The following is a 25516-nucleotide window of genomic DNA, read 5'->3' on the forward strand; positions in this document are numbered from 1 at the left end:
GATTGCTGGAGTGCACCTCCATGGTCCCTCTGCAGACTCACTCCCATGCTGTCCTCCTGGCCCTCATAGGTATCCACAGGCATCCGTGTACTTGTGATCACATAGAGCTTGCTCCCGCACTGTTCTTTCCTGGCCTGACCCTGGAGCCCCCTTTCCCACCCCCTTTCTGTCAGTGCTTCCTTCAGCCACAAGACCAGATCTGAGATAGGAACTATTAATTCCTTACCGGTATTCTCCTGCCCTCCAAAACTTAAGAGTTTTGAGGACGCCCATACACACACACACACACACACACACACATTGTGTATGTGCTCATGTGTATACGTGTGTGTGTGTGTGTATGTGTATGCATGAAACCCCTAAAAGATTTTATATATATATATGCATATATATATATATATAAATCTATATATGTAGTATGTATGCTACCATGTGTATGTGTATATTTATGTATATACATATATATACCTGTGTGTGTATGTATATATATATATATATATATATATATATATATATATATAGAGAGAGAGAGAGAGAGAGAGAGAGAGAGTCACCTCTAGTGACTCCTGGTTAAAGGGCAGAGGATAGGTGAAGTACATTGTCAGGGATCGGGCTGGGGCAGCAGTGGTGCATGGTGCAGTGGGGGTGGGGGGCTGGTAACTATGGTAACTATAAATTGTGGATTATATGGACGGCCTCTCACAGGCTCTATGGACACCTCCACTCTGGCTACTGGGTAAGGAAGGCTACCTCAGAAAGAGGATCGTCTGTCCTGTTAGTATTAGGTAACCTTACACAGGTTTAGTATGCCTAAAGCTAGCAAGCACCCTGCCATGAGAACCCCAGAAACTGCCAAAACATGAGTCAGGTCCCTGAATGTGACCCTGACCTTGGGACCCCATCTGTGTCCTTCTTGGTGACAGAATGAAGAATATTCCCTTTTGCCAGAGAGCAGCCAAGACGACAGAGATGTGGTAGACACTAGACTCTCTTCCCAACCCACCCATTCTCTGTAGAGCCCTTCCAGGGAAGAGGGGAGCACCTCCTCCACCCTGCCCCTCCCTCCCCCTGACACACACCCCAGCTCTGAACATCCTCATCCCCGGGTTGCACCACAGGAAGACACAGACATTGCCCAAGCTGTGGGCCTGGCCCAACAAACCTCAAGCCCTCCTGAAAAGCGGGGCAGGCTATAGGGGTCCAGCTTCCTCCTCAGCTCAGAAGCCAAGGAAATCAGAGGGGGATGCAGGACGGGACACAGGGAGGACAGTCCTGTTCAAGCCCCCGACCCTCCAGCCCCAGCAGCCTGAGTGATGGTCAGACTCACTTCCAGGGACTCGTCAAGGACTGTGGGACAGTGGCCACAGTGGAGGAGGCTGGACTCCCATCTTTCCTTACAGTTGGTGTTCGTGTCTCTTAGTGATGGCTGCAGGGACTGGGGCAGCGTGGGACTCAAACTGAAGAGGAGGGAGGTGAATGGTCTTAGCTGTAGCCATGACAGCTGTGTAGAACACAAGGGGAAGGTGTTGTCCTGCACTGATGGTCATTGTGGTGTCATATAACACCCTGCATTACGAAGAGAGATTGTAACACCCGCCTGAACTGCAGAGGGCATGGGAGAGATTTTGAAGGGATTTCCTGCCTGGAAGGGATGCTCGGGCTGTTCTAGCGTGTCCAGTGTATTCCAGACTCGGTGCGAGGTCTTTCTCCACCCCAGTGAGAAATGTTAGCACAGAGCTTTCTCCCCCCTCAAATGCTCACTATCATTTACACGTATTTACTTATCCATTTGTTTATTTACTCTGTGTGTGTATTTATACGTTTGCAGATTCTTCTTGCATGCCACAGCAGGCTCGTGGGGGGACAGAAGACATTGGCAGACGTTGTTTTTTCTCCTTCCACCATGTAGGTCCCAGGGATTAACATCAGGTGGTAAGGTTTGGTGACAAATGCCTAGACCAGTTGAGCCATCTCACTGCCCCACCCCCATCCCCCAATCTTTGCTGCCTCACTAAAGATTCCTTAGGGACTCTAAGATCCAAGTAGTGTATGTCTAGCAATGGTGTTCAGTCCACAGGATTACCAACAATAAGACTGAGCCCCAGCATGTTGGCACTAGAAGGAATATTAAGGTCAAGGCAGGTCCATTATTCACAGACAGTAAATGCCCAGAGAGGAGGTGTCAACTTAATGTCACAAAGCTCCTTCTCAAGGTTACTGGCCCTGCCCACTTTGGTAACAGTCTTCAAAGTCCCTGTCCCCAAGATCCAGAGCTATGAGGGGCAGTGACCACCTTCCTAAGTCCAGAAGCCTTTCCATCACTGTGCAGTTAACCGCGGGGCCAGGCAGAACTGAGAACACAGTTGTTATCGACTTATAATCATATGTTGCTTCCAACATTTATGGGATATTTGTTGCTTAAAATTGCTTTTAACCTGATGGATGGCTGCTTGCTTTCAGCAAATAATTACCATAACACACACACACACACACACACACACACACACACACACCTGTGTCAGGGGCATGAAGAGCACATAACTTAAGATTAAAAGTGTACATTAGCTTAATTGTAAGAGTTGGCTACATGGGGGAAATTCAAGGCATGGTAAGACTGGTTATGTTGTTCTCTTAAAGGTAGGTCAGACTTCAGCCGAGGGCAGCAAGCTAACTATGTAATCCTAAATGATCTCAAGGCATATTATTAACTTGGCCGCAAGGTCCAGCAAAATCTTAAGTCTCAGGCTGGAGAGACGGCTCAGCGGTTAAGAGCACTGACTGCTCTTCTAGAGGTTCTGAGTTCAATTCCCAGCAATCACATGGTGGCTCACAACCATCTGTAATGGGATCTGATGCCCTCTTCTGGTGTGTCTGAAGGCAGCTGCAGTGTACTCAGATTAAAAAAAAAAAAAAAAAAAAAAAAGAGTCCAGTCTCTTCAGAGGCAAGAGGTGTGTTCAGAAAACCATATGGCCACACTTGAGTTCCCACCCCGACTTCCCTCCATGAGTGTGATGGAGAAATGTAAGCCAAAGCCAAATAAACCCTTTCCTCCGCACGTTGTTTAATTGCAGCAACAGAAATCCAGCTAAGACAAGGATCACTATTAGCCATTGCAAAGGAGGTGACATTGGATCCCAGAAAGGTCTAGAGTTTGGAGGGTCCCCCGCATGAGACCCCCTACCAGGACAGGGCTGCGGAGAGGAGTGGAGGGTAAACGGAGGTCACCTCCTTCCCTCTCTCCCCATGCCTGTTTTCTACCAGGAACCCACTGACCAACTCTGGAAGGCAGACAGCAAGGGTCGCAGGCATGGTGGGCCACAGGAGCAGCCTCTCAGTCAGAAGGTCGAGAAATAGAAGTCAGGAAACACGGAACGCCAGCACACAGCGAGGCCATCTTTATATTTCCCCCTGGTTGTGTAGAGCCAGTCAGAAAGCTGCAAAATGTTCCTGAGTTGTGATTGGCTGAGTATGACTCGTGGTCTGATGGTCCAAGCATCAGCTAGACATAGTCAATCATAGAACCACAGACATTTCTTACAGGGTCTGGAGAGATGGCTCAGTGGTTAACAGCCCTGACTGCTCTTCAGGTCCTGAGTTCAAATCCCAGCAACCACATGGTGGCTCACAACCATCTGTAATGGGATCTGATGCCCTCTTCTGGGGTGTCTGAAGACAGCTATGGTGTACTTAGATAGGATAATAAATAAATCTTTAAAAAAGAAGAATGAAAGAAAGAAACTTCTAACGATAAAGTCATGTCCTAGGGATCTGACTTTTTAGAGGTTAACAGATTGTAACCATGAAGTCGCCCACGCTCAATGTCCTCCCTCTTTAAAGAACTATAAATGTGTTTTTTTTTATTTATACATTGGGCTGAGGGCTTCATGTTCTTGCCCCTTGTAAGCTTATCTGGAAGTGCTCCGAATTGGGGAGGCTACTGGAGTTCAGCCCATGTGCCTGGAGGGCTTGTGGGATTAATTTCTTTGAAACAGTGTTTCACTAAGTAACCATGACTGACCTCAGTCTTACTATGTAGGCTAAAGTGGCCTTGAATTGATAGCAATCCTCCTGCCTCTGCCTCCCAAGTGTTATAATTACAGGTGTTTGGCACCATGGCTAGCTATATGCCAGTTTTAACCCCTAGATAGGGGGCTGAAAACATAGTTCAGTGGTTAAGAACACTGACTGCTCTTCCAGAGGTCCTGAGTTCAATTCCCCGGTGGTTCACAATCATCTGGAATGGCTTCTGATGCCCTCTTCTGGTATGTCTGAAGATAGCTACAGTGTATTCGTATACATAAAATAAATCTTTTTTTTAAAAAAAAATCACTAGGTAGGTCATGGTGCTGACAAGGATTTCGAGCTACATCTGGTCTCAGCCATGTTATGAGTGATTGGTGATGTCTGTAGTGTTATGATTGATTAGTGATGTCTGCTATGAGCATAGATATAGAAATGGTGATACGTGTGCCAGCCTGGCCCTAAATAGTTACCTGGCTTGATTTTAACAAAGCCTCTGCACATTCTACTACCAGCCTGTGACTTCCTCCCCAACCCATTCTCTCCTCTTTCCTTCCCCATATGGTATTCCTACATTGGATCACTCTGAGTGAGTTTAACCCAGAAAAACAGGCTGGATCCACCTTGATCCCTCCGGTCTCCTGACCAAGGCATCTGACCACATTCTTCTCCCCAGGCCACCACCCACGTGTACGTGACAATCGTGGACGAGAATGACAACGCTCCTGTGTTCCAGCAGCCACATTATGAGGTGGTGCTGGATGAGGGCCCGGACACAGTCAACGCCAGCCTCCTCACCGTCCAGGCGCTGGACCTGGATGAGGGGCCGAATGGCACTGTCACCTATGCCATCGTGGCAGGCAACATCATCAATACCTTCCGAATCAACAAGCACACAGTGAGCAGCTGGGGGCAGAGAGGAGACAACCCCTCTTCAGGGCGTGGTGGGAAGTTTTGTGATATCATAGTATATAAGGAACAAACATAGAGCCTAGAAGGAAACCTGGAGTGCCCAGTGACAGGGGGAGAGGGGACAGAAAGCTTTTGTGGCTAGGACTATCTGTCTTCAGTGGTGCTGTGATCGATTAATGATGTCTGTCATGGGCACAGACACAGCAGTTGTGGCTAGGATGTCAGAGTCTATTTGGTATAACCATAGAGTTATATCATCATCCCCTCCTTTTGAACTTTCTGCATCTCCAGGGTGTCATTACTGCTGCCAAGGAACTAGACTATGAGATCAGTCATGGCCGATACACCCTGATTGTCACTGCCACAGACCAGTGTCCCATCTTGTCCCACCGTCTCACCTCTACTACCACAGTAAGTGGAATACATCCCCAATGTGGTGGCGAAGGAAAACAAAGAATACCCAGGAGGCTTCCCATTGGAAGGGAAAGGAAAAGGGAAATTCCTGTTGGGAGGAAATGCCTGCAGGCAAGGGCTCCTGTTTATCTCCAGCTCCTCCAGACTTGCTGTGTTACTTTGTTGATGTCCCTGAGCTGATCTGTGACTGCTCTAGCAGATGAGTGAAAACCATCTTCCCCTTCATGGGAAAAGCATGCCTTCTGGTCAAATTGACAGTGATTCAGAGACCAGCTCTTTCATTTCCTGGCTGTGTGACTCTGGACAAATTACTTAACCTCCCTGAACTTCTGTTTCCTCATGAATGAAAGCTATGGTTCAGGATATAGGAGGAGCAAATGGGACCACATGGGAGGACCAGAGTATAAGGAGGAGTTAACCCAGGGTGGTATTGTTAATCAGTCATGCCCATAAAGACACACAGAAAGTAGAGACAGGGGGATTAGAGGTTCAAGATGAGTTCAAGCTATGTAGGAAGACCTTGTGTCAAAGGGGGTAGGGAGGGCTGGGGTGAAGATCAGTGGTAAAGTACTTGCCTCTCATGTTCAAGGTCATGAGTTCAATCCCCAGCACCACATACACATACACATAGACACATCCACACTGAGAGACACAAACACACACATACACAACAGCAGAGACACATACACACACAACTATACACACACAACTACAGAGACATACATACACAACTACATATACACACACATACACACATAGACACACATACACAAATGATCTCCCCGCACATGCACAGCTTAAAATGCCCTCCCACACGGTGACGCTCTACGTTCCCTTTGGTCCCTGGGTGCCAGCACCAGACCCAGCACAAGGTGCAGTTACTGAGCTTCTCCAGGCATCTGGGGCCAATCCTGGCTAAGCTCTTCACCGTCTCAGGTGCTCGTGAATGTGAATGACATCAATGACAACGTGCCCACTTTCCCTCGGGACTATGAAGGGCCATTCGACGTCACCGAGGGCCAGCCGGGGCCCAGAGTGTGGACATTCCTGGCCCACGACCGGGACTCGGGTCCCAATGGGCAGGTGGAGTACAGTGTTGTGGATGGAGACCCACTGGGTAAGTGGGGCCTGTGCTCGCACTGTGGTGGGCGTGGCCTGGGGACCTCTCTTCACCTGCTCCTGACTGGAATGAGGGAGGTCTTCACACAGTCTATCCACCGGTGTGGGACCTTGTCCTCTATGGGCCTCAGTCCTACCCACCTTTATCACCATGGCTCCAGGACATGGGCTGGTGGTCGTCCAGGGCCGTAGCTCTCTCTAGGCATAGGTAGGAAACAACCCGTCTCAGTCTTGGAAAAGTCTTCGGCTGAAGGAAAGCAAGCATCCCCACTACCTGTACCTAGGACCCCAGAACCGGGAGTATACATGTGGGGAGCACTGAACCCCTCTGAACACCTCAGTGTCCCCCAGTAAAAGCCTGCATGGCTGGGCAGGATGGCCCATGCCTTTAATTCCAGCACTCAGAAGGTAGAAGCAGGCGTGTCTGTATGAGTTCAAGGCCAGCGGAGGCTACACAGTGAGGTGCTATAACCGAAAAGCCAACACAACTTTCATGGCCGCCGGCCTAGCTCATTCAAAACGCTGTAATAGGGAGGTAGCAGAGACTGTGGCAGCCTCTGGTCACCCACAAGGACTCTGGGGTGCCAGGCCTCCCCATGTTTTAAGAACAAAAGCATGCATCAAATATTAGTAAAATATCCTGCTTTCTAATTGATCACTCTGTGACTGTTCGTGAGGACCTACTATGTGCTGGTCACATACCAAGGGATGCAGAAGAGAAACAATTCAGTCGGACAGGTAGGGAAGAGGTATTCAGGAAGAGCAGCAGGCACAAAGGTCCTGAGGTCCATGCATGCCTGGTAGGATAATAGAATGGGGGGGGGGAGGGGAAGGCACTGTGCCCAGTGGGGACTTGAGCAAGAGCAGGGAGAGAAAGAGAGGGTGCCCTCGAGAGGTCTTGGTATTGACTGAGGTGAACGCCGTGGTCCTTGGAACAGTGTGACTTGACTCAGGCTTACGCGTGCGCTCTCTCTCACCCCCACCCCGCCCCCACCCCGCAGATTCTTCTTGGCTCTACCTCAGACCCATTTCTTATCAACAGATAAAGGGATGCACCCAGGCCACTCAGCACAAAGGTCGCTGCAGGGCCTGCTCCCCGGCCCAGTCACCTACCCTGTCTCTAGCTCATGTGTTTGTGCTACTTCGCTCTCCTATGACCTCCCTCCTCCCATCCCTCATCCGAAAGGCCCCAAGCACAGGAACCTCAGTCAGGTCAGGCTGTCCCAGGCTCAAAGCCCCGGAGGTGCTACCTGCTCGCTCAGTAAATGCCAACTCCTCTGGATGGTCCTTGAAGCCAGACAAAAGTCATCTCTTCAGCTTCCTTCTCTTATTCAGATCCCCAACTCCTTGAGCCTACTCAAGACCCCAGGACCTTTGCACCTGCCATCCCTAGCAGTTCCCAAGGGAAGAGGAAAGCCAGGGAAACATGCCATCCCCACTTGAGCTTTGGCCACCAATATGGCCTCCTTCTCAGGACCTCCCAGCTACCCATGCTGGCCAAGCCGTTCTGGAATCCCTTCCCAGTTCTATATCATCTTTGCAAGCTCTCAGTCCCTTAGAGAGTGCCTGGGCTTCTTTTAGGATGTCCCTCCCATATCCCACAAAGAGTTACTTTGTGACCAGCCTGACCCAAGGAACTCTTGCCTGTGAGCCCATTTTCCAGATGGGACAATCAAGGCAACGCTTGGGAAGAATCCAGCTATAGGCCAGACACAACTGGGCTGAAGGTTGTGACCTCCAGTCTCTAGTAGGTATAGGGGATGAGGTGTGGGAAGGTATCAGGAGTTCTGGCCAGGGGAAGTTGCTGAAGAGACTGATTGTAAGGGGGTGGGGGGCGTCTAGCCAGGGTTCCACCACCACTCCAAGGCTGCCCCACAAGCCTCCCATTGTAGTCAGGCCTTCCCTGTCTTTGTCATTGTGGAGGGGAGCCATTTGCCAGGGTGTCAGCAGGACTGGGAAACCCCAAGAAAGGGAATCCCCAAGCTGTGGAGGCCTTGGAGCCTAGGGCACAGGAAATCCTGCCTCTGCAACTTCCTCACCCCTAAGCAGGGCCAGGGTGCGTAGGGAACCCGGGAGCGGAAAAGCTGGCGGAAATTCCCAGCTGCAGGTGGGCATGGGAGCCATTGCGGCCAAGGCTGGGCACTGACTTAGTGTCCTGGGATGTGAGACAGACAATAAAAGCCCCCAGGACGCCTGGGCCTCCATCTTTGCTAAGGCTCTGTGCTGGGTACCTCACTCTGGGCCTCAGCCCCAAGTACCAAGAGGAGCAAAGAACATTCATACTGTGTTCCAGCACTTAGGAGGCTGAGGCAGGAGGATTGCCCTGAATTCCAGGCTAATTTGGGCTATAGCCTGAGAGCCTGTCTCAAGAAAAGGGGGAGGGATGAGGGTAACTTTCTCCCTAGCTCCGATACTGGAAGAATGTGCAGGGGTGACGATATGACCTCCTCCTCATCCACACCGACGGCCAGAGCCCCAGCCCCTCTTCTGTCCTCCTCAGAGCCCCCCTTCATCCCTTACATCCTGTCTTCTCTCTCTCAAACATCTACCCCGTCAGCCCTGAGGGGTTTTATCTAGAAAGCTTCTAAACCCCAGGGGACTGAAGCCTCAATTCTGTCACTAACACACTGGAAGTCAGAGGATTCCTTTCTCCAGCTCCTTACTTCATGTTCCAAAGAACAAGAGACACAGAGTAGGCTAGAGCCTGGGACCCTGAGGTCCGTAGACACTGGCACTTGTGTCAGAGTTAGCACAGTCCAGGGGAGATCTGAGCCACAGGGGACGGAAATCAGATTCCTGCAGGCCTGGGAGAGCGCACCCTGTGTTCCAGCTGGGGCTCCTCACAGGAGCCAAGCAGGGTCCCTCATCCTGCTAACCTGCTGCCTGAGCTGGAGCTCACAGGAGTGGCCCTCCTGCAGGGTGAAGGTGGCCCTGAGGCACAGTCTTTTCTCACAAGACTTCCTACCTGGGCAGTCACGTTTGCCAGCAGTGCAGGCTGGGGGACTAGAGACTGCGGGCTGAGATCTGCTCCGCCCAAGGATTCCAGACAAAGAATTCAGAGATAAGACAATGAAATTGGGAGGGGTTAATCTCAGGAATCATCCTCACCCTCTCCCACCTAACTCTCAGAGGCAGGGTCTCTCACTAAACCCAGAACTAGCCGATGTGCAAGCTTGTTCTGGGGATCATCTGTCTCTGCCTTCTGGGTCGGAGTTACGGGAGGGAGGCATGATGTCCTGGCCTTCTCGTGGGTTTCTGGGCATCCAAACTCCGGTTGGTCTTCATTCCTGCATGGCCAGGACTTCAACTTCTCAGCCACATCCCTAGCCCCAGGGAGGAAGTTCTGTCACTGAAAGAAAGCACATAGCAGAAGGAAACATGAACCTCTAAGGTTCATAGAGCAAACAGCTGAGTTATGCTAGTTTCGCGGTGTTATTCGCAGAAAGCAAAAGACAGGCCGCAGCGTGTTCCTTTGGTGATAGTCGTAGCAGCCGGCACAGACAGTTGCATGCCGCTCTGCCGTGGTTGCTGTGACGTGGCCCTGTGATTACTTTGCCCTCCCCCAGATACCTTGAGCTCTTTTTCTGCCTGTCTAGAGCCCACTTTCCAAAGTGCCTGATACCTTTATTAGGACATTTCTGACCACAAACAGTCAGGAAGAGTGTGTCATGTAGGGATGGTGGCATATTGCTGGAAACCCAACACTTGGGAGGTGGAGGCATAAGGGTAAGGAGTTCAGGGCCAGCCTGGGCTATGTGGAAACTGCCTCTAAACAGACAGAAACAAAGGTTTCCCACCCCTGCTTTTCAACGCAACCACCGCACTCACATCATCTTCTTCCCAAGAAAGGAAGCTGATTGGCCAGGAATCGCAGTTTGTCCACTATGCCCATAAAGGGCCCAGGATGACTATGCCTCAGCTGCTCCTGATATCCCGAGGATGGCTGGAGGGAGGGAGGGAGCTCTCGGGCAGGACCAGCTAACTCGGACCTGTTCTGGTGGCTTCCAGGGGAGTTTGTGATCTCTCCCGTGGAGGGCGTGCTGAGAGTCCGAAAGGACATAGAGCTTGACCGGGAGACCATCGCGTTCTACAACCTGACCATCTGTGCCCGAGACAGGGGAGTGCCGCCACTCAGCTCCACGGTGAGTCTGGCCTAGCTCGGTGGCATCCCTGGATGTACCCTGAACACCTGTGAACATTGTCTCTCTTAGCCCAGAGAAGCCAGAGGCACCTCTCTAACTTAGCTTTGAGGAATCTGGGCTCTCCAGGGTACTCACCTCATAATACCCCGCTCAAGGGGCTGTCTTTCCTTCCGACCTCTGCCTCTGGTTCAGACCTGTCGCCCCCTCCCCCCTCCACTTGGCTTCTTTTCATTCTTCATCTTCCTCTTCCTCCACAGCCACTCTCAATGTCTTTGCTATCTTGGCTCTGTCTCTGTCCCCCTCCTCTTCAGTCACATCCACCCCTGGCTCTCCTCCCCCCACCCCACCCCCCAGATGCTGGTGGGGATCCGAGTCCTGGACATCAATGACAACGACCCGGTGCTGTTGAATCTCCCCATGAACGTCACCATCAGTGAGAACAGCCCCGTCTCCAGCTTCGTGGCCCACGTCCTGGCCAGCGATGCGGACAGCGGCTGCAATGCCCAACTCACCTTCAACATCACCGCTGGCAACCGAGAGCGGGCCTTCTTCATCAACGCCACGGTAGGCTCGGATCTGCCCAGGGCTCACTGAGGAGCTCCGGGTTCGAGGCTGGGGCAGAGACTTCTTTGTGGCAGTGAAGAAACTGATCCCCAAAGCATGGGCAGTGGCAGCAGTCCTAAAGATAGTCAAAATCCGTGAGTGGTAGTGCACACCCAGCTCCTGGCCAGCCTTCCCGAGGCTAAGCAGGAGGATGGCTGTGAGTTCCCGGTCAGCCTGGAATTCATGCAAACCCTGAATCAAATGAAACTGGATACAGTGTTGTATCTATAAATCCTAGCCCTGAAGATGCAGCAAAGAGACTAGAAGTTCAGAGTCATCGCAGCTCCGTAGTTCGAAGTCAGTCCGTGCCGTAAGAGACCCTGTCTAAAACAAAGTAAAGCAACCAAGTATAATGAAAAGTCTGCTCAAAAGAAGTCAGCTCCTAGAGCCAGACAGGTTGTGGGAGTTCCAGGCAGCAGAGGAGCGCCATACGCCTTAATGAAACAGCAGAGCGAGGAGTTAGAAACAACTGAGTCAAGCAGTCATTTGGTCATGGGTGCATTCATTAGCTCAGTTGCCCTGATCCAGCGCTGCTGTTGTAGGTTGTGGTACTCAGCACGGGAACTCAGTCCCAGTCAGTCAGCCCCCTTTGGTTTTGTGGAGTGGTTGTTTTCTGGTGCCTACCAGCCACTCCCTTAACCTACTCCCCAAGTCTTCTCCTGGGCACACACGAACCCTCAACTGTAAGATGGCTTGAACCATACTTACGTGCACCTGAGTTTCTCTCCCGGCCTCTCGGAGTGTCTGTAGACTGTTGACACCCAAGGTCCCTTCTTTTGGGTTTGCCCAGAACTTGGTTATCACTGATTGACCCTCTCCTTGGGAAGATCCTGGTGTCTTCCTTTGACCTCTGTCTCTTAGGTCCTTTGGGGAAGGTACTTCCAGCCACCTAGGAACTGTGGTCAGAGCATGGTTAACTGGGGTGTGTGGGGTGGGGAGTGCCTACCTGCTCATCTAACCAGCCAGGCACATCCCAGACAGGGATCGTCACCGTCAACCGGCCCCTGGACCGAGAGCGCATCCCAGAGTACAGGCTGACTGTTTCCGTGAAGGATAACCCGGAGAACCCACGCATAGCCAGGAAGGTGAGGCTGCAAGAGACTGAGGGTGGATGGGGTAAAGAGGGGGAGGGGAAGAAAAGGGGTGGAGGAGGGGGGAGGATAAGTGGTTGTGTGAGAGAGAGTTGTAAGAGTGAGAATGAGTGCTCAAGCACACACAGCACACAGGCACACACACACAAACACATGCGCGGGCGCGCACGCACACACACACACACACACACACACACACACACACGCCTCCCTTGGTGAGCAGGTGGCAGCCTGCCACAGGCTCAGAAGCACATATCTGCCTTAGCAAGTGCTGGCTGGCTTCAGGTCTCGGTTCTCCTGTCCACGGGAATGTGCTTGAGTCGATCCATTTCCTCCCAGCCTCTCTTTTCCCTTCCACAAATTTGCATCCCTGAGTCAGTACTGAGCCTGGCCCCGGGGCCGACACCCATTGGCTACCAGATGACCGTTCTTCAGCAAACCCCAGACGTGTGTGCACACACAGGGCTCAGACCTGCACTTGGAGATCCTGAAGGGTGACAGTGTCCTTCGAATGTCAAGCACACAGGCTCCTTACTGAAAGGCAGTAGGTGCCGCCTGGCAGCCCCGTTCCGGTTGGAGTTGGTCTGTTCTTACTGCTCCCGGTGTTGTGCTAGGATCCTGTACCTGTTTCCTCAGAGTTAAATGGCTCTGTTGGCATACTGCCTTCTCAATACCTCAGTTTCCCCATCTGGACTATGTGCTGGAGCACAAGCAACTTCTCAGTGGCTCCACCAATGAAGGGAATTCCATCCCCACCTCCACCTCCAGTCCCTTGTGAGCCCTTCGTACTCTTGATGAGACGCTTCATTTTTTTGTGAAGGATTGCCAATCCCATCAGACCCACATCTGTTGAGATGACCGTGTGAGTTCTGGCTCTGGGTCCACTTATATAACGAATTGCACTTCTTAGTTAATGTGTATTGAGCCATCCTGTCATCTCTGGAATGAAACCAGCTTGATTGTTTCTGATCACCTGGATGTGTCTCTTTCTTAGACTTGCAAGTATTTTGTCGAGAATTTTTGCATCTCTGTTCAATCAGAATGAGCTATAGTTTGTTGTTCTTGAACAGGGTTCCCTGTTGGCACAGAAAGCAGTCCTGGTGACAGCTCTCGGGGAGCCCTTTTCTCATATAATCCCTACTGTCTGAGTTAGGGTCTTACTGCTAACACCATGACCAAGGCAACTCAAGGACATTTAATTGGAGCTGGCTTACAGGTTCAGAGGTTCAGTCCATCATCAACAAGGTGAGAGCAGGGCAGCATCCAGACAGGCATGCATGGTGCAGGAGGAGCTGAGAGTTCCACATCTTCGTCTGAAAGCTGCTAGGAGAAGACTGGCTTCCAGGCAGCTAGGATGAGGGTCTTAAAGTCCACACCCACAGTGACACACACCTACTCCAACAAGGCCACACCTCCTAATGGTGCCACTCTATAGGCTAAGCATATACAAACCATGACACCTACTGTAACTTCTATAAATTTCACGGAAGTGTTGATCTGCTGTGTCCGCAGTGTCTGTAGCACTGGTGACAATTGTGTTGGCTGTGGTGAGGGGAGTTGTTTGGGGTAGTAAACAAGTGGACCGTGGGAACAGAAAAAACAGCTGTAGAGTGATAAAATATTCCTGTTCCCTTCATTTCCCTAAATATAATGAGTCACTTGCCTGATGAGGCTTCTATAGTGCTGTTTTACCCCAAAGCACATCCTGGGGCTTCGAAGCACAAGTTTTCTCTCTCTCTCTCTCTCTCTCTCTGTGTGTGTGTGTGTGTGTGTGTGTGTGTGTGTGTGTGTTCATCTGAGTGCTACAGAGTCATAGGGGCCCCAGGAGGATGCTTGGTCTGAGCTGCAGCTTTGTATGAGAGCATGGGTGAACTCAGGCCAACATCAATCAGACATGAAGGTCTGAAAGCCGGACTCACCGTCCAACCTCAAATCCTCCATCCGTAGGCAGCGCGGTGTGGCTAAATACATCTCTCACCCACACTGGCCTGCGACCACACACCATTCCCATAAAAGAGTTAAGATTCTTGTTGAGCAGAGAGGAAGGTGGAGACAGCCCAGTCTGGTGATGGTATCTTGGAAAGATCACCCAGTGATCACCAATGAGATGGCACTGGACCTCTCCATCCCTGCATTCAGTCCCCATCTCTGAGCACAGTCCCCTTCAATAGCACATTATCCAGCCTTCTCACTCCTCTGCCCACCACAGGACTTTGACTTACTGCTGGTCTCTCTGGCTGATGAAAATGACAACCACCCCCTCTTCACTGAGGGCACGTACCAGGCCGAGGTGATGGAGAACTCTCCTGCTGGTAGGTGCTCCTATTATCCGGGCAGACTGCACAGGGGAGGGGGGAGGGGCTCAGGTGCCGGGCATGCACTGCGTGCCTGGTGGCATAGCTGGACATTGAACCCCAGCGGGTACAGAGGGGAGGGGACAGCTCTGAAACTGGGGGCTAGGGCTGCTGCTGAGGCCACAGGTCTGTCTGGGAGAGATAAGAGTTAGTCATCGCTATTGATCAGCCTGGGGTGATCTGAAAACAGCCCCACTGTAAACCTTAAAAGAGAAATTCAAGGTAAAAAGAGTATCCAGGACAGAGACTAACCCATCTTCCCTGCCCTGCAGCCCTGTAGGGTAGAACTCCAGGGACCTGCCATTAGAAGTAAGGCTCGAGGACCCTGGTTAGGCAGCCTAGCCAGTGCCTCTACACAACACTAATTAACCTCGCCTCCCTTTGATATCTTCAGGAGGTCCTCACACCCTTCTCTACCCCCACCCCCGAGTCCCCAGATTTTTGAATTTTGACTCAGAAAGAGATAAGTCAGATAGTACTGTCTCTAGGTGGATGTCACCTCTCTGGATTTGACTTTGAAATCTGCTGGTGTGCACGTCATCGGTGCATTCACTGGTACACTGCCACATCAAGGCGGATGTGTGCGGTCACATGCATGCACAGACCCATGTGGGCGCGTGGGTGGCCCTATGATGTGCTTCCCACACTGGCAAGTGTGCCTGCCAACAGAGACAGACACACAGACAAGGGCACAGCCGGAACATCCTAAACTTGAATGTGTCCTGTGTGCGTGCAATCACTACCACGGGATCCCAGAGGCCACACACATACAAGGATATATATATATATATATATATATATATATATATATATATATATATATATATCCACGTGTGGTCAGACCTCATAATAGAGCAGTGTCTACATGCATATGGACAGATAAGACACACACACACACACACACACACGGAGGGGATACCAGGGAGCCCCCTAGATCCTCCAGTGGAGTGGCCAGCCTCAAAGGCTGCTGGGAAGCAGGCATAGCTCCAGGCAGGCCAGAGGGGCTTGCTCACCGATCTTGTGTTTTCTCCCCAGCAGAGCTTTGAGGCCGCTCCCAGGCATGTGCGTTCAGTCTGCCAAGGCTGCCGCAGGCCCACCCCAGGGCCTCCCGACCCCCTTCCCCGCCTTCCCCTCTCATCCATCCTCAGCCATGGTCATGGGGACACGGACAGGGGAGGGGGGAGGGTGGGGGACCAGGCTGGCTCGTGGTGACTCCTCTCCTCTGGCTCAGGGACACCCCTCACCGTGCTCAACGGGCCTATCCTGGCCCTGGACGCTGATGAAGATGTGTACGCTGTGGTCACCTATTGGCTCCTGGGCGCCCACAGTGACCTCTTTGTTATTGACAACAGCACAGGTGAGGGCTGTGCAGCAGTTTCCAAGCCAGTTCTGCGGTGGGACTGACCCAGGCTCAGGTCTAGGGCAGTGCTTCTCAACCTGTGGGTCGCGACCCCTTTGGAGGTTGAATGATCTTTTCACAGGGGTCACATATCAGATATCCTGCCATATCAGATATATACACGGTGATTTATAGTGGTAGCAAAATGATGCTTATGAAGCAGCAATGAAAATAACTTTATGGTTGGGAAGAGTCATCGCCGCTGTGTTAGGTCACAGCATCAGAAAGGTTGAAAACCATTATCGTCCTTAGCATCGGCCCAGGCTCTTCTGGAACCCCACAGCCCACATTGTAACTGGATTAGGCCCCCAGAGTCTCGATGGGGGACCCTGGAAGAGAAGTGGACGCAAGAATCTTGCTGCATAGACTCAGCCCAAGAAAACAGCTCCCGTTCTCTCCTTGCATGTCCTGTGTCCCTGATCAGCCAGAAAAAAAGTATTTTCCTGTCCTCAAACCAGAGCAGCAGCTCCCCAGAAGCCAGGTCACAGCAGTTTGGTCAGGACGGGAGGCCAGTCTGGTGACAGGGACATCTAGGAATCATGTCCCCCCCACACACACACACACATACAATAGAGCTGGTCAGCCTTCTACCCTGGTCACTCTCAGCAGACAGGACACGCCCCTGAGACTTGCAGAGGCCACCACACAGGGACAACCATGGCAAACATGGCCGTTCTGGGATGTGGGGGTCACTGAAAACAAGGCGTCTTTCCTCCCTGTTTCTGCTATGGTGGCTCTTGTTCCGTTTGCCAACTGTATCCCTTTCCCTGTTCATCTCGCTGACTGGCGGCACCGGGTGCCAGGCGTGGTGACCGTGAGGTCCGGGGTCATCATTGACCGGGAGGCCTTCTCACCCCCGTTTCTGGAGCTGCTGCTGTTGGCTGAGGATATTGGACAACTCAATGGCACAGCCCACCTGCTCGTCACCATCCTGGATGACAATGACAACTGGCCCACCTTCAGTCCCCCTGCTTACACCGTCCACCTGCTGGAGAACTGCCCGCCAGGTAACAAGGGTCAGGCCCAGACTCTGCTGCTGCACCAGCAGGAGCTGATAGGTAGAGGGTCGGGTGAGAGGCTCGGATGGATGCAGAATTCTCTTCAAGAAAGTGAGGACTGGAGTAGGAGAGCAGCGGAAGACTGGCTGGGCATTCTTCTCAGAATCGCGGTGTGCTGTAATGATCAAGAATATTCCATCTGTCTTAGGGTTTCCATGGCTGTGCACAAAAACCATGACCAAGGCAACTCTTATAAAGGACAGCGTTTAACTGAGGCTGGCTTACAGGTTCAGAGGCTCAGTCCGTTAGCATCATGGCAGGAAGCGTGGCTGTATCCATGCAGTCATGGAGCTGGAAGAGCTGAGAGTTAGTTCTACATCTTATTTCCAAGACAAAAACAGGAGAAGACTGGCTTCCAGTCAGCTAGTAGGAGGGTCTCAAAGCCCACTCCCTTAAAGCCACACCTACTCCGACAAGGCCACACCCACCCGACAAGGCCACGCCCACCCAACAAGGCCACACCCCCTCATACTGCCACTCACTCCCTGGGCTGAACATATTTAAACCACCACACCATCCTATGAGGGGCATCTACTTATCACTGTTGTCATTGCTTCAAGATAGGTTCTCAGAAGCACAGCCCAGGATATCCTGAAACGTAGCCCAGGCTAACTTCAAACTCAGTATATAGCCTAAGCGGCCCTTGAGCTCACAGCAGTCCTCCTGCCTCTCAAGTGCTAGTATTACAAGTGGGATTACATGATGATGCCCATCTAAGCCTGACTTTTTTAGATCAGTGTAGATTGAGAATCATTCTCCTAATAATCCAGTTTAATGGAGGGAGAGGGTAGGTTTTGTTCTAAAGCTGGCCTAGTGCTCGATTCGGCAGCACATATACTAAAACTGGACCGATACAGAGAAGATTAGCATGGCCCCTGAGCAGGGATGACAGGCACATTCGTGAAGCGTTCCGTATTTTTAAAGACTGCCTAGAAGAATAAGAATGTTCAGAAACATAAGGTCACCACTCTGGCGCTTGCTGGTAAGACCGTGGTGAGGAGAGGTCTCTCTTACACCATCGACAAAGGGTCTTGGGCTGTGGAGAGATGGATCCAGGGATCTGAGTACCTGCTGTAAAACATGAGGATCTGAGTTCAAATCTCACACCCACGGACAGTGCTGGTATGGCTGTGGGTACATCATGGGGGACAGAGACAGGACGATCACTGGGTTTACTGGATACCAGTCTATCTCCAGGTTCCCTGAGAGACCCTATCTCAAAGAAATAAGGCAAAATTTGATAGAAAATGCCGGGCATCCTACTCTGGCCCCTGTGTGCACGGGCATGTATATCTGCACACACACAGGTACACATACACCACACACAATAAGTAGAACGTCCTGATAGATCTTTTTAGAAGTGGCCCAAATGCTCACCCACTCCTCGATTCCTGCTTCCCACAGGCTTCTCAGTCCTTCAAGTCACAGCCACGGATGAGGACAGCGGCCTCAATGGGGAGCTGGTGTACCGAATAGAAGCCGGGGCCCAGGACCGCTTCCTCATCCACCCAGTCACGGGAGTCATCTGTGTTGGCAATGCCACCATCGACAGAGAAGAGCAGGAGTCCTACAGGCTGACGGTGGTGGCCACCGACCGGGGCACTGTTCCTCTGTCGGGCACAGCCATCGTCACCATCCTGATCGATGACATCAATGATTCCCGCCCTGAGTTCCTCAACCCTATCCAGACGGTGAGCGTGCTGGAATCTGCCGAGCCGGGCACGGTCATTGCCAACGTGACCGCTATCGACCTGGACCTCAATCCCAAACTGGAGTATCACATCCTCAGCATCGTGGCCAAGGATGACACCGACCGCCTGGTGCCTGACCAGGAAGACGCCTTTGCTGTGAACATCAATACAGGTATGAAGGTGGCTACGCCCTACCACCCTCTTCTGACCGGAACCCAGAGTCCTTGCTCCCTCCTCCCTCTCTCCCTCCTCCCCCTTCTTCCTCTTTCTCTGCCACTCCTTTTGTGCTCTTGTGGTCTTCTCCTCTATGGGTGTGTCTCCATCCCTCTTCCCTGCCTTGCTCCTCTGCCCCTACCTCCACAGTCCACCTCCCTTGATGAACTGCCCCGCCCTCTCTGGCTCCTCCCCCCTGCAGTGTGGCAGAAATGGTCATCTCTGCACATTCACACTGGCAGTTGGCATTACGGAGTTTACCCTGTTATCATACACATTTCCTTAATAAGGACATTTGGCCAAACACCTCTGATCGGTGCCTGTTGGCATTGAAATGTTCTATAAATTTATATCTGTGTCCTTATCATCTTCTTCTGCCACCATAAAAACAGAACCCCAGATTTTATCTCTTGGGTTTTATCTCTCCAACTGTAATTCTGGCAGTTGGCTGTTGGTCCAACGGTTAAATGGTTTTGGGCCTCTGGGGAGTCGGGGAGGGGCAGGAGTCTTCCTTGGAGTGTCTTCAAATTAGCATGACAGTAACTAAACACTGAACATGATAACTATTGAGAGAAATAGCCTGAGGCAGCGTGGGGTGCTCCACAGATGACAGCACACAGCAATATGCTGTTGTCTTGATCATGTGGGGACACTGGGACTCTTGCATTAAGGTAGGGTAAGACCAGGGTTCCCAGCCGTCAAACACAGGGTACATTTAGATCCCAGGACCTAGCGGCATAGAGGGTTAAAAGTGATGGGCATCAGTGACATCGGTAAGCCATTGGCTGGGCACACAGCCATGGGAGGGAGAGATGTACTCAGAATAAGTACTGGCTGGGACGGTAAGAAATGGGAGTGGGAAACACACCGCAGCACGCACGGAACTCTAAGGGAGCAGATGGTCCTCAGGAAGACATATATTTATCTTTGAGATGCCGACTCTCGCAGCCCAGCCTGGCCTTAAACTTGTAGCATAGCCAAAAGGGCCCTTAAATTGATCCTCTTCCCTCTGCCTCCCAAGTGAGGGGATTTCAGGCACACACCATTATGCCTGTTGTACAAAGAACTGGGGGTGGGGGTGGGGGTGGGGGTGGGGGTCAAACTCAGAGCCTCCTGCACACTGAGCCAGTACCCCACAACTAAGCTGTATCTTCAGCCTCAGAACACTCTGCCTGTGTAGAGAGGCGTGAGGGAACAGGGGGTGGATACTAAAACCGAAGAAATGCCAACAGTCATAGAATGCAGTAAGCCAGAGTACTAGTAATCTCACCCGTATCCGAGAGAAAGATAGCCCATGAGCCCTGGGAGATGGAGGTAGAATTGTGTGCTAGCCTGGGACAGCTCCAAGAGGGTGTCAGCCATTGGAAAGCCACCCAGCCCTGCTTCCCTGCACAGTGAGGCTTCCCTGCTGCCTCCCACTGATTCTTTCTCTCTCTCTGTTTTCCTTTCCAGTGTCTCCTCTGTCCACCTTCCTCATGGCCCTCAGCCCCCTTGCTCGATTTTCCTGCCCTTTCTTCCCAGATCCTCCAACCCTCTCTGCTCCAACTAGGTTCTCATCCCCCTCTCCCTCTTGCCCTAGCCAGCTCCAAGCCCTACAGCCACCCCACCCCACCCCACCATGTCCCACCCTGTCCCTCCTTGCTGCACCCTGAACTAACCAATGTTAACCCTCTCTTTCTCCCTCACGGCTGGCAGGCCTACAGGTTTGAGCTCTGTTCTGTCACCCCACACCTCATCTCCTCTCTGCTTCACCCCATTGCCTCCCTCCATGCCTCACACCCCACCCTTCCCGCCCTGGGGGCCCGGCTCAGGCCGTGCCCAGCCTTTGCAGACTGAACGCAGCTGCCCTCTCCCCAACCTCGCTCCCCAGCCCGGTGCATGGGGAGCGAGAGTAGGAAGAGGAGGAGGAGGAGGCGGCCACTCAGGGTAAGTGACCCACCCATGGCTGGGGGACCTGTGGAGGACAGCAACCCAGCAGGGGCTCTGCCAGGGGGAAGGATGTCCTAAGACTCTGGTACCTAAGAGGGAGAAGGAAGTCTTGGTCTAGGGCCAATGAGGGGGATACCAGAGGAGCCCCACGGTCACCATCAGGCAGGAAGAAGAAAGGCTCCTGCAGGTTGGCAATAGGTCTGCCCAGCAAAACTCCAACTTTCAGAAACTTCCTCTCTGGTTTAGGGAGCAGCCAGGGACTCTGAGAGTTACCAGGGAAGAGAGGGAAACTGTTGTCACCAACATAGTGGATATTTCTGTCCTGCGACCAGGACACACCCTGCTTAGTCAGAACAAAGGGCCACACCTGGAGTCTCCAGACTGTCCCTCCAGGGTAGTTGTCCCTCAGCAGGTTCCAGCTGCCTGCCATGAGATCTTCTTAGATAGAAGCGTTTGTAAAATTGTGACATAGAACATAAAAGAAACTATCTTAATTTCTTTTTTGTGCTGGTACTCGGTGTTGACAAGGCCTTTTCTGTGTAGGCCTTGGCTTTATTACCACACTGCATCCCCAGCCCCATTTCTAAATTTATTTTTTATTTTAAGACAGCTAAGCTGCCTTAGACTCATCACCCTCCTGTGTCACAGTCTTAAAAATTAATGGCTTAATTTTTTTTTCATTTTTATTTGATGTATACTAGTGTTTTGCCTGCATATGTCTGTGTACCATGTATACACAGTACTCATAAAAGCCAGAAAAGCATGCCCTGCCTGGAACTGGAGTTACGGATGGTTATGAGCCACCATGTACATGTAATGGGTATAAAACCAGGTCCTCTGGAAGAGCAGCCAGTGCTCTTAACCAGAGTCATCTCTCTAGCCCTGTTTTAGTCTTTGGCATAGCTAGGATTCCAAGCATACATGCTACCATGCTCAGCTTGGTTTAGATTTTTGAAATATGGTCTTGCTTTGTAGCCCAGGCTGGCCTCCAGCTCACTGGCCTCCTGCCTCTGCCTCCACGGCTGAGGTTGCATAGGCATGCTTCTGGGCCTGACTCAGCTCAGCCATCTTTTAGTGTATTCTTCAGTAGTACTGAGAATGTCCACACTGTTGTGGAATACAAGCATGCTACTGTTTTTATTTTATTTTTAAATCACACAGCACTTCGTGTCTGCCAGGCAAAGTTCTAAGTGCTCCATTGACGGAATCTCATGTAATTTTTCTGATTCCCTGGAGCCCCTGAAAAGTTGTTATAAGTCCCGCCCTTTTGCAAATGAGGAAGCAGAGGATTGACAGTCAGCTTGCCCAAGGTTGCCAGCCTTAGCTGACGGACAGAGAGACAGGCTCCAGCTTATGTGTGTGGCTATGGGCCATCCCAGCCTCAAATCTCAGGCTCCATCAAGGCCTAGTGCCTTGGTCAGGGTGGGGGTGCGGAGCGGCAGGAGCTCAGAGAAGCCCAGATCCCAGAGGGTTACCCTCTGTCTGAATCTGACTTGGTCTCACCCATAGGGTCTGTGATAGTGAAGTCCCCTCTGAACCGCGAGCTGGTTGCGACCTATGAGGTCACGCTCTCAGTCATCGACAACGCCAGCGACCTCCCAGAGCGTTCTGTCAGTGTGCCAAATGGTAAGACTCCCTGATGGTCACCTCTCCTATTGGTTACTCAGAGCCATCCAAGGACTGGGTAGACTAAGAGTTAGTACAAGCCTGGTCCTACTAAGGGAATTCCAGGACTCAGCTGCCAGGGCTACTGAGTTCAGTCAAGCTACCGTAGGAAAGTGACCTTGACCCTCAGGGTGACTGTGACCCTGAATGTGCAGGGTCTGCACCCTTAGGCTCTGAAGAGGAAGGAGAATCAGAGCTGAGGAGGGAGCAGTAGGGAACAGGCTGGCAGAGAGGAATAATGGAATCCAGGGTGTGGCTAGAGACAGAGACAGGAACTGTGCCTCTGAGAAGATCTCATAGAAAACCTCGGGGTCAGGACGGGAAGCCAAGAGCAAAAGAAGGAAACTCAAGGCCGCAGACCACACCGGCCCAGGCTCAATGGTTGAGAAGGATATTATGGGCTGGATTGGGAAGGCTGGGCAGATGGGACAGAGGAGAGAGTATACGGATGGGATATTCTCTAGTGGCTACTGACTTAAGACGAGGACCGTTGTTGGGGTAGCCCGAGCCTGGCAGACACTGGCTGCTTATCTTCACAGCCCAGAAACCCAAGTTTTTCAGAGGAAAGTACATACTTGTTTATCTCTTAGATGACCTGAGATTTTTAAGGTCACAGGCCCAGGCTGCTTAGGCTGAGGGACCACTCCTCAGGGCTAGAGAAAGAAGGCTAGAGCAAAGAAAAGCTCTGAAGCCCTCTTCATCCTACCTCTCAAAGTCTGTCAGGAAACTGTGGGCCTGGAAGGACCAAGGGCTCCATCAGAGTCTTGGTAGAAAACAAGTCCCTTTTCTTGTGGTAGAAGGGTCACAAGGGATCAGAGGGAAAGGTCACAGGTTACATACAGTTTCAGAGTTGGGACAGATTCTCCGGGGAGATAACTCAGTTGGTAAAGTGCTTGTCTTGTAGGTGTGAGGTCCCAGGTTTGATCCTAAGTTCCAAGCTCAGATGATCACATAAAAATAACAGGCACAGTAACACATACCTGTGATCCCACGACTGGGGAAGTGGACGTAGGCAGATCCCTGGATTTTTTTTTTAAAGATTTATTTATTGTATTTATATGAGTACTTTGCAGCTGTCTTCAGACCACTAGAAGAGGGCATTGGATCCAATTAAAGAGGGTTGTGAGTCACCATGTGGTTGCTTGGAATTGAACTCAGGCCCTTTGGAAGAGCAGTCAGTGTTCTTAACCACTGAGCCATCTCTCTGGCCCAGATCCTTGGATTTTTATGACCAATCAGTTTAGCCTATTGGTGAACTTCAGGTAAGCAACAGAGCTGGGGAAGAGCAACTGAGGTTGACCTCTGCCCTTCCCACATGTGCACACAAATATGCATGTGTACTTGCACACACACACACACACACACACACACTCATAAGCATGAACATCACACACACATAAAATAAAACAGATAATGTTAGACATTGCTGTCCTCTGAGCTTGGAACGCCTAGGCCCTGAGGGGGAAGGAAGACCCCCAAAGCTTGGTGGGGAGCAGCAGGCATGGGGTGGGACACAGGTGTCCATCTCTGGTATTAACTCCCACCCACACCCCAGCCAAGCTCACGGTCAACATCCTGGATGTCAATGACAACACACCGCAGTTCAAGCCCTTCGGCATCACCTACTACACAGAGCGGGTCCTGGAGGGCGCCACCCCAGGCACGACGCTCATTACCGTGGCAGCCGTCGATCCTGACAAGGGCCTCAATGGGCTGATCACCTACACCCTGCTGGACCTCACACCCCCAGGCTACGTGCAGCTGGAAGACTCTTCCGCAGGTACGCGGCAGATCTCCATGCATGTCCATGCCTATTAGGCCATGCAAGACTGTGGCTCACTTGACACCATCTAGTTGGGACCCTGCCCTTTGGTAACCTGTGTGTGATTCAAGATGGTTGACATGCCAGTCATTTTCCGATGCTTCCACTGGAGGATGGAATTTTCTAGTCCTGGCTGGGATGGAAGCCCACGGATGTCTGTTGGAACCTTAGCAGGTCCCACCATTATCTTTACCACCTAAGCTCCTGGGAGCACCTCCTCCTGGGAGCACCTCCCCCCTGGGAGCACAGTCATAGACCGGGAGGTATCTCAGAATGCCTAGGGGTCATTAATATTCATTTCCCTGAGTACAGGAAGCTTTCTTACCTCTTTGTTGAGAAGGACATCTGAGGGCAGGTAGTCCCTCCTCAGCCTCTGTCCTGCTATGGGCAGTGCTATCTTCACGCGTCCCCTGTAAATCGCCCCTCCCCCCTCAAACCATCAGATCCTTCTCCAAGTATAGAGAGCCCAGGATGAGAGTAGCTACAGCTCAGCCTTGGGTGCCTCTGTGTCTCAGGGAAGGTCATCACCAACCGGACGGTGGACTACGAGGAGGTGCACTGGCTTAACTTCACAGTGAGGGCCTCAGACAATGGGTCCCCACCCCGGGCAGCCAAGATCCCTGTCTACCTGGAAATTGTAGACGTTAATGACAACAACCCCATCTTTGACCAGCCCTCCTACCAGGTAGGTGGCAGACCAACATGGGGGTCAGGACCTGTACCTATTCCTTGGGGTCTTTGGTGTGGTTTCCAAATGCCTAGCACAGGAGTAACGTGTTGCCCTGGGGCCTCACTGCAGCAGTGAATTCCTGGACAGGGCATGGGCTCCAGGGTGACCCTGCCTTTTCTCTCTCCTCCTCCTCACCCCCCCAACCTTTGTTCCCTTCCCCATCTTCCCATCTACCCTGCTCTCTCTAGGAGGCCGTTTTTGAGGATGTGGCTATGGGTACGGTCATCCTGAGGGTTACAGCTACGGATGCCGACTCAGGCAACTTCGCCCTCATCGAGTACAGCCTGGTGGATGGAGAGGGCAAGTTCGCCATCAACCCCAACACTGTAAGTCGACAGTGGGAGGGCCTCACC

At 51.7% G+C, this 25516-nt stretch overlaps 1 protein-coding gene and 1 non-coding gene across 2 annotated transcripts in view; both read left to right on the forward strand.

The window, feature by feature from the left end:
- The window catches only part of Cdh23 (cadherin related 23), a 393910-nt gene that overhangs the window by 354420 nt on the left and 13974 nt on the right, over positions 1–25516 (forward strand). The window contains exons 38-51 of the mRNA XM_052163611.1: positions 4698–4919; positions 5225–5344; positions 6284–6464; positions 10475–10608; positions 10963–11172; positions 12189–12296; positions 14512–14614; positions 15888–16013; positions 16859–17062; positions 18518–18976; positions 22456–22572; positions 24167–24391; positions 24949–25118; positions 25352–25489. Of these exons, the coding sequence (XP_052019571.1) occupies positions 4698–4919; positions 5225–5344; positions 6284–6464; positions 10475–10608; positions 10963–11172; positions 12189–12296; positions 14512–14614; positions 15888–16013; positions 16859–17062; positions 18518–18976; positions 22456–22572; positions 24167–24391; positions 24949–25118; positions 25352–25489 (2517 nt within the window). The remainder of the gene's footprint in view (positions 1–4697; positions 4920–5224; positions 5345–6283; positions 6465–10474; positions 10609–10962; positions 11173–12188; positions 12297–14511; positions 14615–15887; positions 16014–16858; positions 17063–18517; positions 18977–22455; positions 22573–24166; positions 24392–24948; positions 25119–25351; positions 25490–25516) is intronic.
- On the forward strand, positions 17927–18033 carry LOC127670312 (U6 spliceosomal RNA). Its single transcript, XR_007974526.1, has one exon. It is a non-coding gene; the product is annotated as a U6 spliceosomal RNA (small nuclear RNA).

The sequence above is a fragment of the Apodemus sylvaticus genome, chromosome 19 (assembly GCF_947179515.1).
Source record: "Apodemus sylvaticus chromosome 19, mApoSyl1.1, whole genome shotgun sequence".
NCBI classification, from domain to species: domain Eukaryota; kingdom Metazoa; phylum Chordata; class Mammalia; order Rodentia; family Muridae; genus Apodemus; species Apodemus sylvaticus.